Below are 14,611 nucleotides of genomic sequence, written 5' to 3'. Positions count from 1 at the left end.
TTCTAGAGGCTTAATACCCCCAGTTCCCTCAGCTGCTCCTCATAAGAATCGTTCCCTCAGCTGCTCCTCATAAGAATTGTTCCCTCAGCTGTTCCCCATAAGAACTGTTGCCTCAGCTGCTCCTCATAATAATCATTTCCTAGCCCCTTGATCAGTTTCATTGCCCTACTCTGGACTCGCTCCAGCACCTCATTGTGCTTTCTGCCCTGGGGGCTCCAGGGCTGTACACAGCAGTGGAGGTGCATTTGCCAGTGCCAAGTACAGGGAACAGTGACTTCCCCAGTCCTCCTGGCCACACCATTGCTGGCACAGGCCAGGTGCCACTGGCCTGCTTGGGCACCCGGGTGTCACTCCGTGAATTTGCTAGCGGCAGATTCGAGGCACCTCAGGCCGAGCCGAGGGCAAGGGCGCTCCGGAGGGCACATCCTGCCCCTCTGCCCGCGGCTGATCTTTTCCTTCCCTCAGTTTGGGGCTGAAGCGCCTGACCGCCTCTCCCGGGGCAGCGCCGGGCGGCAGGACCCAGCGGCGCCTCGCGGCCATAAGGGGCGGGGCCGTAGTTCGCCGGGGCCAATGGGCGCTCGAGGCGGTGAGGCAGCAGCCAATCGGCGGCGGGCTCGCGGGCTGCCCGGCAAAATGGCGGCGCTGCCGCGGGCGGGATGAGCGCGGTGCCGGCGCAGCCACCGCCATGCCCGGCAGCGGGCGGAGGGGGCTCAGCCTCAGGTCCCCCGCCCTGAGGAGGCGCAGCGGCGGCGACGAGCAGCTCGGCCGGCGGCGGGCGGAGCTCCCCGCGGAGGAGGGGGCGGTGGAAGGCGGCGCGGGCCGAGAGCTGCCCGCGGGGGAGGCGGCGTGCTCGCCCCGCGCTGCAGGTACGGCGGGAGCTCGGGCCCGGCCCTGCCCGCTGCATCGAACCGCGGGGGAGGCGCGGCTGGCGCGGGGTGAATCTCCGCTCGCCCCGCTCGGGGCCCTGGGAAGGAGCTGTTGCTGTCCGGAGCATGTAGAGCAGGGTGCCCCGGGAAGGCCAGTGGTACCCTGGTGTGCGCTGGGAAGGGCACTGACAGCAGGTGAAGGCAGGTGTTGCTGCCCCGCTGCTCGGCCCTGGTGAGGCCATGCTTGGAACTCTGTCACCAGTTCTGGGCTTCTCAGGACAAGAGAGACATGGAGCTCCTAGAACAGGTCCGGCAGAGAGCTGCAGGGTTGGTCAGCGGTTTGGAGAATGTCTTGTACAAGGAAAGGCTGAGGGAGTTGGGCCTGTTCAGCTTTGAGATGAGAAAGAGCGCACATCATCAGTTTGTATAAATATCTAAAGGGAGGGTGCCAAGAGGATGTAGCAGGCTCTGCTTGGTGGTGCTGAGCAATAGCACAAGAAACAGGCAGAAACTGATGCACAGCAAGTTCCACCTGAACATGAGGAAGAACTTCTTTACTCTACAGTGACCACACTGAGCAGATCACCCAGAGAGGGTGTGCAGTGTCCCCCACTGGAGATAATTCCATGTGCTCAGGGATGACCCTGTCTGAGCAGGGAGGTTGGACTAGGTGACCCACTGTGGTCACTTCCAGCCTGACCCATTCTGTGATTCTCACAGCAAATACCAAAAACTAACTAAGGAACAGATAAAACCTGCCTGGGCCAGGCACTTGAGTGCAAAACATCTTCTAAGATGCTCCTCACATAGTAATCACATCCGTTAAATTATTTCTGTAGGCTTTTACATCTGTAGCATCATCTCTAAAGGGCAGGGATGACTAGCTGAGTTTCACATAGGGTGTTTAGTTCACTTACTGATCAGAAACACAGCTATTCAAAACCTGCTTGCAGCTGCCTCTGCTTTTAATAGTATTAGCTGGAAAGACCTAGGGGAGGAAGTATAGATGAATGTAGTTAGGACCCAGAGTAGTTTGGAGACCCATTAAAATAGTAGTTCAGATCAGAGTCTAGGTGAAAGACAGAGAGCAAGCAAGAATACAAAACATTCTCTCATACAGGTATACATAGTTTTTCTGTTAATGTAAGTTGAAGTCAATATTCTTTCAAGAGTAAGGATTGACATCCTTACAATCAGGTGCTGGGCCTAAAGCTGGCAGGATCGTGTAATGTTCTGTTATCTCTGTGGTGATGTAACTGGAAAGCTAAGAGTCCTGTTCTGTATTGTCTAGTTAGGAACAATATTCCTGTTGTGAGTAAACGAGTGCTGGTGAGTGTGAACTTGTTTTTTATTCTTGATGTTCCTAAAGCATCTTGTTTTACCTTGACCTGTTCTATGTTCTAAATGATTTTTGCCTTTTGTTTGCTGGTTCTTGATAAGGATCCTCTTTCTGTTTACACAGAGTCATGTTTACATAAGACACCAAAGAGATCGTTGAGCAGGAAATCCCGAATACCTACTTTCAGCTCTCCTATTAATGACACTGATACACAGCAAGAAATCTTTTGGGATTCTCATTCACCAGTTGCACACAGACCAGGTAATTTCAAAATCCAGACTTCAGTACACCTGTTTGAGGCATGCAGTGGGAATCTAGTAAAAGTTATAAAAGATTTCTTGGAAAAAGCTTCCTTTCTCTTATAATGGTTGTTTGATTTTATTTTTATTAAAAACCCATAAGTTCTTTAATATAGTGCTGAATCGAGCTCCAGTCTTTACATTTAAATTATTTGAGATGTACTGCACTTCATAAACTAAATAGATTTCAAATTTTTAAGAAGTTTGTTTGTTTTCCTAGGCAGTGGAAAAACCAAGCAGTGTACCAGTAGATGCGCAGTAGAAATTTCGGAAATTGTTAATCGTATTGCTCCTCAGGTAATTGTTACTTTCTAAAACAATGCTCTGCATGTGCAGTAATCTAACAGAATAGTGCTTCAGCCTTAGCCTCACTTTTAGTTACAGTAGTTTCATGGTGAGATTTGGGCATGTGGAAAACTAGTTCATAAAATTGAATTGAATTAAAATAGTAACCACAGCATTAACTGGTAGCTCTGTGAGTCACAGGTGCTGTAAAAAAAGGACACATGAAGAAACTTGCAGCAGCTCAATTTTTGAAAGGTTTGCTTTCAGAATACAAGTTGTTGTCCTTGGTCTTGGGAATACTGTTGTGTTTATTTATCCTTAATCACTCATCTGTAAAATATAAGAGTTTCTTCACATACTGGATTTCCTTGGCAGTTGTTTTTAAGCATTTTGAACAGTCTTTATTGACTGCTGATTTACAAGAACAAGACCTGGATGAGAGAGATTCTACAATAATATAAACATAGTAACTTTGCTTCAGTACTCTAAATAATTTTCCTTTTTACCCCATATCTCTGCCCTTTCCCTCTTGCCATGAACCCGATGTTTGCTGCCCAGAAAGTGACAATAAAAATTGTCACTTTAAATGCTGTTGCATTTTAAGTGTAAGAAGAGAACTTGTAATTCCTTACACAGACCTGCAGTATTTGGCTTGCAAAACATGCTTGCTTTTTTGACAGAGCTGTTTAAAATATATTTACCATTTAGCATATTTGTGAGAAATGATACTAAAAGAATTGAAAAATCAGTGATAAGGGATACCACTGCCTTTCTTTTTAAATAGTTACAGCTCTGCCATAAATGTAAATAGTATCAGGGTTTGCAACTATCTGCTGTTCATGTTCTTTTTTTCTTAAACAAAAATAAATTTTAAAAGACCACTAAAATTACAAGGAATAAGAAAACCTATTTAAAACTACCCAGTAGTGAGTAGAGTTCAAATTGCTTTTGCTGGCTAACATGCAGTAATTTCCCACATCCTATTGCTCTGTCCCTCTTAACAATTTATCAATACAATATTGTATCTCAGAATTCAAATTCAAGGCTGAACTTTGAAGCTCTGAAACAACTTCATTTAGTTTCTAAATGTCACTTAATTCTGTTTAAAGTCTTTTTGTAAAAATGAGTTGTAGTGGAAGAAGTCAGAATTTTTTTCTTTAAGCATGCAGAATTTAATTTATTTTAAGGTCTTCAATCTGTTTATGCTGCTGGCCTCTCAGCCAGCTCCTTAGTAGTATACTGAAGTAAACTAGATCACAGCTTATAACATGAATATTTCAGATTATTTGTAAATCTGAAGTAGAGTATTAGATTTGAGCACCGAAATAAAATTCAGCTATTTTAAGTGAAGTTCCTGTTTTAAATTGATGTAATTAAAGTGATACAACTATCAGTAACAGTGTTGCAGTAATCTCACTTCACTTGTTTTAGCTCCTATCTGTGGCTTTCAACAGGTTTCATCCAGTTTATTTAGTTTAGCAACTTTTTAACTCATATAAGATGTGTGTCTATTCCAATCTTTATCTGCAATCAAATTTCTAAACATTATAAATCTCATCACCCAGGATGAAAAAGCAGCCTGTAATGAAGGCTCCCTTTTAGGAACATGGATTGGGGAGGATGCTATTCCCTGTACACCTGGAGTAATAAAAGGGCGAGCTAGGACAAAGTTAAGTTGTGTAAGGTATGTGACAGTTGTTTCTTGCCCATCCTAGCTGGGCTTTCATGAAAAAGGCTATGTGGTATTTTATATATAGTGATCCATGTGATTGTACATTAGCATATAGAATGCTTTGAACTGTGGGCTTATGTTTTCTTAATGGGGTTGCATGTTGGCTGCATATTGCAAGAGTGGGATTGGGTCATGCCTTTGGAGTTGTTAAACTAGAGCATGAACAGCTCTTAGGGTCATGTAATTGAACTTGGCTAAACTTTCTCAGTAGCTCTGACTTTATTTTCTGTGTTTTCTTTTTAATCCAGAGATCTTAAAATAAAAAATCCCGAAGAGGAACTCATGAAATTGGCTAAGGAGTTTGATAAAAATCTAGTTGAGTTAGATGCTGTTCAGGAACAGGAGAAGCTTGGTCATAACTTCATCCAGACCTCCTCAGAGCCTTCAAGGAATTCTAAAGATGAAATAAATACAAAAAACCAGAAATCAGTCCTTGATGAAGATTCTGAAACAGATCCTGCTGTGTTCCTGAAACCAGTTGGACAGAGCACTGGCATCCCTGCAGCAGAGCCATGTCAATCCAGCAGTCAAAAGTCTGTAGACCTTGAGGCTGAAGTTGCCCTTCATGCTCTTTTTGACTGCTCTACCCAGAAGTGCAGTGGACAGCTGAGCCAAGGGCTGTCAGATATTTCTTTAAATAATAGTTTTCATAAAATTAAAAGCACTTTGGAGGAGGAGCACCTTCCTGAGAAAACTGAAGACACACAACGTGGTAATTCAGAGGAATATCAAAAAGGTACTCTGTTTGCAGTAGGAAGGGTGGACCAGAGTGTACCAAAACCTGATACTGACACCCTGACAAAGAAAAATCCTCCTCATTTGAAGGCACAATTGGTGGCCTCCACTAAGCTTGCTGCAGTAGTCAGTGGTGACTTTGATGACTGGGATACAGATCTTTTGGGAGATGACTCTTTTGTGATGCAAATAACCCAAAATCCTGAATTGATAAGTACTGAAGAACCACCAGGAATTCCTGCAAGTACCTTTGGGCATGATTTCAGTGATGCTGGCAGAATGAAGCAAAGTAGTGGCAATTCAGTAACTCTTTTGGGGACTGGAAACAAATCTAACAATTTGCAGAATTCACCTTTGAAACATTCTAGTAAAAACTCACAAAATGTTGTAAAATCTCTGTGTTTGCAAAAGCCATGTAAAACAGAAAACTCAGAGACAGAGAGCAAGGCATTGCATGGCAAAAGTGATGTTAAGCCAGATAAAATAAGTTCTGTTTGGAAAAGTGCCCAAAACAGTGATTTGAATTGTATTCCTGTTTCAATGCAATCTGAAGTGAAGAATGGAAATGAATCTACTAAGCCTAAAAGTGATGCTCTTCCTCTTTTTCCTTCAAAATCTAATCCTCATGGACAACTGGCAGGAAGACCTGGGAATAACACTCATACTATTTCCTGTCAGTCATCCAATGTTTCCACTAATACAAAACCTAATGAACTAACTAAAGTGGTTAACCAAGCTAATACCAGTCACTCAAATCAAGTTGAAATACCAAAGAAATATCCTCTGTCATTTGATGACTGGAATGAACCGAAATTCTCTGATGAGGTTTTAGATATGTTTTGTGACTCCGACAGTCTTTGGGATGCAAACTGTGAGGATGATGAATTGTTATATCAGGTGTGTGATGATATTGAAAAGCAGACTCAGAGCCAGAATGTTAAACAAGGAAACGAAAAAACTAAAACTATACAAGGAGCTACTAATAATTCCAGATCAAATGCTGGTAACAGCTTCCCAGCATCTAAACAAGGACTACCTGATCTCCTCTTGGCACAAAAAACAAATGCAAAACAGGAGGCTCTCTCACTAAATGATTCCTGTAGGAATTCACCAAAGGTAATGCATGGGCTGGCCACAGCAGGTCATGCAGTGAATTGTAAGAACATCTCAAGTCCTCAGACTGTGATCTCAGGTCTTCCTGTGGAGTGTAAATACCCACTGCCTAAAAACTGTCATCAAGATGCTTCTGAAGATACTGCCAAGACTGTTTCAGGGAAATGGTACAGGTCAAATTCTGTGCCAGCAGGAGAGATGGGTTCTGAAGTAAGTCCTGTTAATGCAGGAAATATTTTTAGTAGCAAAGCACTAGACAGCCCACATTTCTTGTATAATGCAGGAAAGATTCCAAGTAGCAGCTCTGGTAACAAAACTTCTCTTGTGCCTTCAAAGTTTAAGTTCCGAAAGACTAACAATTCTCAGGGTGATCTTCATGCAGGGCCTGAAAATCCAGGGAGTCATTCTGGCATTGGAATTACTCTGCAGGATTTGGAAGGAAGCAAGAATCAGGTGAATGTGACTTTACACAGCAAGCTTGACAATAAGAAATCACCTTTCAAGAGGCACCTTTCAGAGTCTTCTGCACAGATGACATCAGGTATTTGTCTTTATTGTATCCCTGTTAGCTTGTTACTCTTTGTTTCCTCACTGGAGTCAGAATATCAGAGAAATTTTTGCTGTATTGCAACTTAAAATAGGCTTCAACATTCATTCATTCAGTTGAGGTGTTAGTAAATGTTCTAAGGACAAGCTGGAGATTATTTTCTCAAAAATAAAATTGTCCTGATGCATATCTTTAATTCTTGTAGTTAAGGACACCTGTTTCCATTCCACTTCTCTAAATGCTTCACACTCTCCATAGACACTCAGATTCCCTAGGATCAAGTACAGGCTGATGCAGCACTTAGCATACTATTTTCTTAAACTGTTTCTTTTAAATACTGTTATTTTAATGAATAGTAAAACCCCAGTTAATGATGGGACAGGGAAAGAGAGCACCAGGTGATAGGGAATGCCAGTTTCTTTACATTACTGTACACCTGGAATTTGGAACTTTAAATCACTTGACATTTTTCAGAGCTCAGCCTGGACTGTTTTTTGCTCTGTGGCTGAAATTGCCAGTGAAATATTCTCGTGCTATGAATCTAAACAGAGGAGAGGTCAGTCACTTCTTTATTGCCAAGTGACTGTCAGTAATATTCCGTGCTCAGTGTTACTTACTGGGGAAATGTAGAACTAGTCAAGTGCCAGTCAGTCTTATTTTTATTTGATCTCACAGCTTGGCAAAGTTTCAATTAATATTAAATGTGATAAAACATGCTTTTAAGAGTGTCCTATACCAGCCTTCATTTTCAGGTAGCACTGCTGCAAAAGCAACAAAACAACTAATTATTGAAGAATGAGTATTTTATCTGTGTTTTTTCCCTAGCAGAGAAGCAGGTAAATGGAAAGTAGCAATTTTGGATTATAGTGGGGAAGGAAGGGGAAAGATAATTAGTTATTCTGTGGAATGTTCTAGAGAGTAAAGGAATGAAAAAAAATAGCATAGATTTTCTTTACAGATAAACAACAACTTTCCTCATCTTAAATTTTGAGGGAAAGGATATTAACAAAAAAATGGATAAAGTGATCCTGTCTAAAACTGCTATTTAATTTTTCATGGACACTTTTTGTGAGAAGGAATGATACCCTTTCTTTATTCAGTTTGAATACTTATTAAAAATACATTAATTGGAAATTGGTGTATAAAAATTGTAAAATTATTGATATGTGCAGGGAGTGTTCCTGTTGGTTCCAGTGGGGTTAGGATTTTATAGTATGGGAATTTATAGTTCTGTAACTCACCATATAAAATGCTACGCTTAGCTATCATGTTCTTGTCTCCTTTGCCAATTTTTATTGCTACTTTTGACCTTTTTTCAACCCATCTTGTTTTATTTGTGTGACACCTGTACTGTATCTGACCCCTGTGTCTATAGCATCTCCATGTCCATATCTCTGCCTCGCTCACTAAATTGTAGAGCCCTTTTCACTATGATAACCTTAATTTTCTTAACCCATCGCCATCTCCTATGTTGACTCCTGATGCCATAAGTTCACTTGAAGGGCAGCCAAGGAAAATTTCCTTGAAGCAAATGTGGGCATGGCAGTGTTTTTATTGGAAGGTAGTAATCAGTAGCACTACAAAGGTCATGCATCTTACCTGATGTGTCAGAACAGTGTTCTCCTGCCATAGATCTTCAAACACTGAGAACAGCTAAGTTAAAATACATATTGAACACACCTGGAGTTCCTAATTCTTATTTTCTTTTTGTTTACAGTGTCTGTGGTAGAACAAAAAAATAGAAAATGTTCTCAAGAAGAGATTGAAAGAAAAAAACAAGAAGCTCTTGCACGAAGAAAATCTAGAACACAGGCATTCTTTAAAGATGCTTGAAGTTGGAGTTTATTTTGTGTGTGGAGCAGGCTTTTGGTGGGGAAATACTGCAATTTCCCCACTTCTTAAACTCTGTTCACAGCTATTGATGGCAAACTTTTTCTGTTCTCCAATATAAAAAGACCTGGAGCTGAACCATAACTAATACTCAGGAGGTACTTAGTCTTTAATTAAAAACCATCAGTTATAAATTTGTAGTCCCAAACTACCTTCAGCAAGATGAAGATTCTGCTGAGTTCACATGTTGAAATGATATAGCCTGAAAATCATGAAAGTTTTGGTATACATACATAATGAAGGTGTCAAAAACAGACTGGATGTGTTTTGACTGTATTATTGCAAGTATTCTAATCTGTAAGATTCTCAAGTACACACAGACTAAGAAATACTAATGTTTGCTCTCAGGTAGAAGAAAGTTTTAAGATTTTGGGTTAAATACAGTACAATCTAGGAAACATCCAATATCAGAAAACTAACGGAAGTGAACAGGCTTTGGAAAGTTTGTCTCTGTTACCTGAGGTAAGAATTGTACATAGATAAGGAAGAACTTAATATAAAAGCTTCATTAGGTGAAGAAGTGTCCTGCAAAAGACATGTTATATTTTTTAAAATTCCTTTCAGGATGAGTTGGAAATACCCTAATTTGGATCACTTTTTTCTAAATGTGCATCATCAAGCTAATTAAAAAAGGTAGCCTATGCCCTTTGACCAAACCATGAGCAATATATAATACAGCAGGTGAAATTTCAACAACTATGTATCAGTGTAGCTGGATGGTTGTACATACTTTCAAACAAGGCTGTTAAAATACAAAAATGCAATGTCATGTCAACTTAACAGGAGCTGATAGCATTTTTGATATGATAGATGGGTATAGAGCTCAGACTGCAAAAACTGCCTCTGGGTAAACTGTAAGATATTTTTCAACTGAGAAATGCTTATATGTAAACATGTGACACTATGAAAAGTGACTGTAATTTTTCTTTGTAAATAAATGACTTGGAAATGTTCCTCCAAAGGCTGGAGGAAGCTTTTGGTTTCCACATTGTGCCATTTTTGTAACTTAAAAATGTAAGTATTGTATATTTGTAAGTAATCATTAAACTTCTTTTTTACATATTTTTCTGGTCTGTTTTTGAAAACAGTATACTATAGAAATGGTAAAAGGGAGTGAAATGGGAATTCCACATGGAGTTTTCCTGAAATCCTCACTTGGTAATTTCTCTAATTACTCGATGCCTCAATTTTCTACCCATCTTGGTGACAAAGTGCTTCCTTTGATCATTTAAACTAAAAATCCTTGCTGGACGACCTGGTTCAACACACAGCCATCTGCAATGCAGTCCTGAAATCTTTAGCCAATGGTTTTCAAACTAGTGACTTTGCTTATATTAACCATAATATTAATATAGTTGATTACTAACTCATGCAGATACCCAGTAAGTCTGTGGCTGCAGCTCCCTGCCCTGCTGCTGTTGTGGAATACATGATGAGTTGGATTAGTTTACTGATCTGACTGAAAAATAACCCAGAAAAATGTCTTCAGCTTTTCAAAGTTCATCACAATAATACCCTCAACAGGTAATATAACATGAAATAGCAACATTTTGTTGTATTGTCAAGCCTCTGCTGGCAATTTTCAAACAATTTAAAAGAAGATTTGCATGTCTACATGACAAATAAGTGTAAGCCTATAGTGGCTATTGGAAAAATCTTATTTATCCAGAGAATAAAATTTGCTCTGTGTATCTGAGGGATGTGATTGTCTTGGTTTAGATTTTCTTAAAACACCACAGTCAGGTAACTTGCCAGATTCACTATTAGCCAAGAAAATGGCAATGAGAAGAGGATTCTACTACTTTTGAGGTACTGGTGTGCAAGAATGTTAAATATTGAGAAAGATAAAAGTGAGACTTGCTAGGACAGTGTTCATCCTAGCAATCCTTCCCTCCCCAGTATGTTTCCCTAGAAACAATTCTGTAAAGAAACCAGGGTAATTTTTGTTTCCAGGGATAATTTCATTAATTATCATCTGAGAAGAAGAAGGAACTAGGTGTTGAGGGTTTTTTAGGAAGGTTTAATTCCTTCCAATGTGAAAGGACTAACTTTTAATCGGGTTTGACATTAGGATAAATAGTAGATCAATAATACAGGCTAAGCACATCACATGGAAATGATACACCCTGGGTGGTGTCACTATGTGTCCCTGAGCACTGAATAGAATTCCTTTTTTTGTCACTTGACTCTCCCTCCCCTCACCACTGAGAAAGGGAGTTGAGCAGCAGCCTCATCACCCCACAGGTTTTACAGGTTGTGCTCAGCATCCTTTGTGCTTCTTGGTGACCCACTGGTATGCCTCAGTCATGCAGTCTTTTGACTGACTGCTTGTGGTAGACAACAGATCTTCATTAGGAGGGTATCTACATAATTTTAATTAACTAATACATATATACGCTTAAGAAGTTTAGTATTTCAATAGCTGACATTTCACTAGGAGGCCACATCTTCCTCCAGGCAAAAAAGACCTATACAAATAGTAACAACAATCTTAAATACATTCTGAATTAAATTATGAGTGTCAGGTTTCGTTATAAATTAATTTATGACTGTTTGCTTAAGTACTCATCTTCTTTTCATTCAGAGCATAGCAGTATTTTATGTCAGCAGGGCAATCAGTGAGCTTAAGTTGAAATCTAAATGGGATTCCTGTATGTCCCCATACCCAAGTATAATTTTTATTCCACAGATATTGACAGATTTCACAATGAATGATGTTGCTTGCTAAAATCCAGGTATTATCGTTCTCAAGTAAAACCTGAAGTGGATTTTTTTTTTTTTTTTTTTTTTGCTTTTAGGAAAGGCGGGTACAATCAGGTAGAGGATCATTATTCTCCATATCTGTATCTCAAATTCTGTGTTGTGGAATATACAGCCATACATTCACACCCTTCCTCTTCATGCTGGTGAGAGATCACATTTAAAGCATTTGGGAAATTTAGTAATACTGGGGTTTTATTGCGTTAGTTGTATCAGATTTTCAGAGAGGCCAGCACCAAGCAGCTCTTCAAATTTTGGCCTATGAGGCACAATTAATCTTGGGGCTGCACTTCAGGAATAGCAAAGTAATCTTATACTATGTGTACCACTTATTACATCTAGACCTTTATACCCAGAGGAATAACATAGATGAATTCATTGATTTTATCTTCTTAAGCCTAAAAAGAGCTACAATTTTTCAGGAAAGAATAGCTGGAAGCAACAGATAGTGACCTAAATAGTAGAATTCCTAAGATAAAATAGAAGAAAATGAACACAAATGCTTCATTGTTTGAGAGCTGTATTGTCTGCAACACACTCCAGTGAATCCAGTGTTTGTGGAAGAGGCCAAGGCAGATCTAATCTGTGGAGCTAAAAATGACAGCCTGAGTAAGTAGCCATCAGAGATGAAGCTGGGAAGACTCTGGCAATTGTGCTGTAAATCATAACTGCAGTATTTGTTCACAGCTCTGGTTTCTACACGTACTGGTGGTTTTGTCAGAATAGTCAGAAAAGTCCTGCCTCATAAAACACTTAAGGATATCTAATGTAGTGTTCTGGTTGAACTAAATATAAATTTCAGTGACAGTTGTCTGGTGTAACATCAGTATGGAGCTGGCAAAGCATTAAGGGCCTGATCCTGCTCTTGCAGGGATTTCCTTAAAGCTCTGGAGGTAATGGGGTGACTCAGGTGAATAAAGAGTCAAACCCACACCTTTCATTATTGCAAGTAGTTCTTGTCTTTAGCACATAAATCTAGTAAAACAGCCTAGCATTTATCAAGAATGTTATTAATTATGTGCATTTTCAAAGGTTTTTGGGGAAAAGGTTGCATTTACACATACCTTTTAAAGACCACAGTTAAGAGCTTTCACCTCAAACAATGTGGTTAACAGAGGTGAGGACTAAAGAATTTGTAGATTTCCTTTTTAATGAAGGTTGTCTGCTCTTTGGAGGTTGTGCTCACTAAAGGAAAAACTTGATTCATATTTTAACCCTGGGAAATTAGGATCTGTGTAGACATGGGAATGAAGCTTTGCATGCACTGCCATACTCTCTACGAACAGCAGGTATGCAAATAAAATATATTCTAACTGATCATGCCAAGTTAGGTTTTAGGGGTATTATTCCATTTTTGGCTGAGCAGGGGAGCTTTCTTACATTCCTAAAGCTGAGCATTCCTTTAGCATATTTTGCACAGTCACAGCTATAGGCCCAAGTGTGTAAGACTATTTAAGCACCTGAGGAAGTTACTCATGGGTGTCACACTGGATTCAGAGTGCTATGATAAAGAGCTCCATGAACAGCTGGTTTTGAACATCCCATTAGATACTTAGCTGCACCTTTGGGTGTTAGAGGCCTGCAGAAACTGTGACAGCAAAAAAAAAAATGGACATAATGAGGGATAGAAAAATGTGTTCTCCAAGGCTTGAGGAAGAGTTTGGATACAGTAAATGAAATGTTAACACTTCTGTCATGGTTTTACCCCAGGCAGCTGCTCACTCACTGCCCCACCAGCAGGGCTGGGGAGAGAACTGGAAAGGTAAAAGCTGGAAAACTCCTGGGTTGAGATAAAGACAGTTAAATAGGGAAAGCAAAACTGGTGCATACAAAGCAAAGCAAAACAAAGAATTAATTCACTGCTTCCCAAGGGCAGGCAGGTGTTCAGCTAACTCCAGGAGAGCAGGGCCCCATCGTGCCTAACAGGTACTTTTTCCTTTACCAATAATGACTTGCAAACAATCACTTTTAGAAAAAGCTAGCTCTCATGTTCTACAGCAAAATCCTGAGATATGCTTAGAAATTCACAATTTTGAATTTCTGACTTTTTCGCTGCTCCTAATACAGGCTATACACTACCTGGATAGGGACAGAAGTTTTTGTAAACTCAAATGCTGTAAATAAAGACAGCATTAACCCCAACAGCTATTTCCTTATTGAACTTGAATAGGTGTTAGCAATGAACAAATGACCCTGGATTTTACTCTGTTTTTCATCTTGCTGAAATTGCAGCATGCTGACTTGTACTTGTGACTTCATGTACTCTGCTCATCAGACATGACAGTCAAACCAACAAAGACCTCAATTTCCAACACACAATGTCAAAATATTGCAAGATTTTCTCGTTTGCAATGCCAGATTGCCAAGCAATAGTAAGAAAGGAGAAGAGAGCTGTGTTTGTTTATGGGCTGGGAGTGAAATCTCACAGATATATTTTCTGTACAATTTTCTCTCTAGGCTGACAGAGGATCTTGACAGAAGCCTGCTGTCCACATCTCAAATGGACTGCTTTGAAACTCCTCATGGCTCTTTCCTTCTCCCTCCCTTTTGTAACTGTAATACCACAATGTCTAATGTGAAGTGCTGTGTAGTTCCAACTAGGAATCTTGTCCTATTAAGGTTTCAACAACAACCAGACTCCAGCTCCTTTGAGGGAGACTGGAGCAATCTACTATTTCAAATTTACGTTTATTTTCAGTTAGATCTGTACCTCAGATATTTTCTAATGCACAAGTCATCCACTCCTGACATTTCAATATCCCAAGTTTGATGTGCTAACACTGTACATCTGTAATCTCTGGATGTGGAGGGGAGGGATATTTGGACTGCTTCTAAAGGATGTGTGTGGAGAGGGAACAAGAAGTTCATATGTGCTATACAGAAATCTGCAGACCTAAAATTTTTTAAAGGCTCCACATCACTGATGAAAAATTTGTAGAGATCATAACAAACTGTTAATACCCTCTACCAGACTGTCAAATCTTGAATATATAACACATTAAAAAGGGTTTGACCAAGTGAAAGTTCTTTAATAGATAACCAGAG

General features: G+C 40.0%; 1 protein-coding gene across 2 annotated transcripts; it reads left to right on the top strand.

Annotated features, from left to right (window-relative positions):
• Positions 1 to 615: 615 nt before the first annotated feature.
• On the top strand, positions 616 to 9,864 carry ETAA1 (ETAA1 activator of ATR kinase). 2 transcript variants are annotated; one of them, XM_085054288.1, is made up of 6 exons: positions 616 to 866; positions 2,329 to 2,466; positions 2,725 to 2,801; positions 4,355 to 4,473; positions 4,770 to 6,910; positions 8,634 to 9,864. In XM_085054288.1, the coding sequence occupies exons 1-6, from the start codon at positions 686 to 688 to the stop codon at positions 8,747 to 8,749; spliced, it is 2,772 nt and encodes a 923-aa protein (XP_084910414.1). In that variant the 5' UTR covers positions 616 to 685; the 3' UTR covers positions 8,750 to 9,864. The 2 variants fall into 2 exon arrangements, with proteins under 2 accessions (XP_084910414.1, XP_084910415.1); XM_085054289.1 differs by lacking the exons at positions 616 to 866; positions 2,329 to 2,466; positions 4,355 to 4,473.
• The last annotated feature ends 4,747 nt before the right edge of the window (positions 9,865 to 14,611 follow it).

This window comes from Lichenostomus cassidix, chromosome 3 (assembly GCF_008360975.1).
Source record: "Lichenostomus cassidix isolate B80296 chromosome 3, HeHo_3.0, whole genome shotgun sequence".
NCBI classification, from domain to species: domain Eukaryota; kingdom Metazoa; phylum Chordata; class Aves; order Passeriformes; family Meliphagidae; genus Lichenostomus; species Lichenostomus cassidix.
This window is presented reverse-complemented; position numbering and strand designations above follow the sequence as displayed.

What these genes read in the sequence shown, in the direction of transcription:
- ETAA1 (XM_085054288.1), top strand. Translation starts at nt 686, where the DNA reads ATGCCCGGCAGCGGGCGGAGGGGGCTCAGCCTCAGGTCCCCCGCCCTG. An exon ending in TTAATCGTATTGCTCCTCAG is followed by an intron (nt 2,802 to 4,354) that starts GTAATTGTTACT and finishes CTCATCACCCAG; the next exon opens with GATGAAAAAGCAGCCTGTAA. An exon ending in ACAAAGTTAAGTTGTGTAAG is followed by an intron (nt 4,474 to 4,769) that starts GTATGTGACAGT and finishes TTTTTAATCCAG; the next exon opens with AGATCTTAAAATAAAAAATC.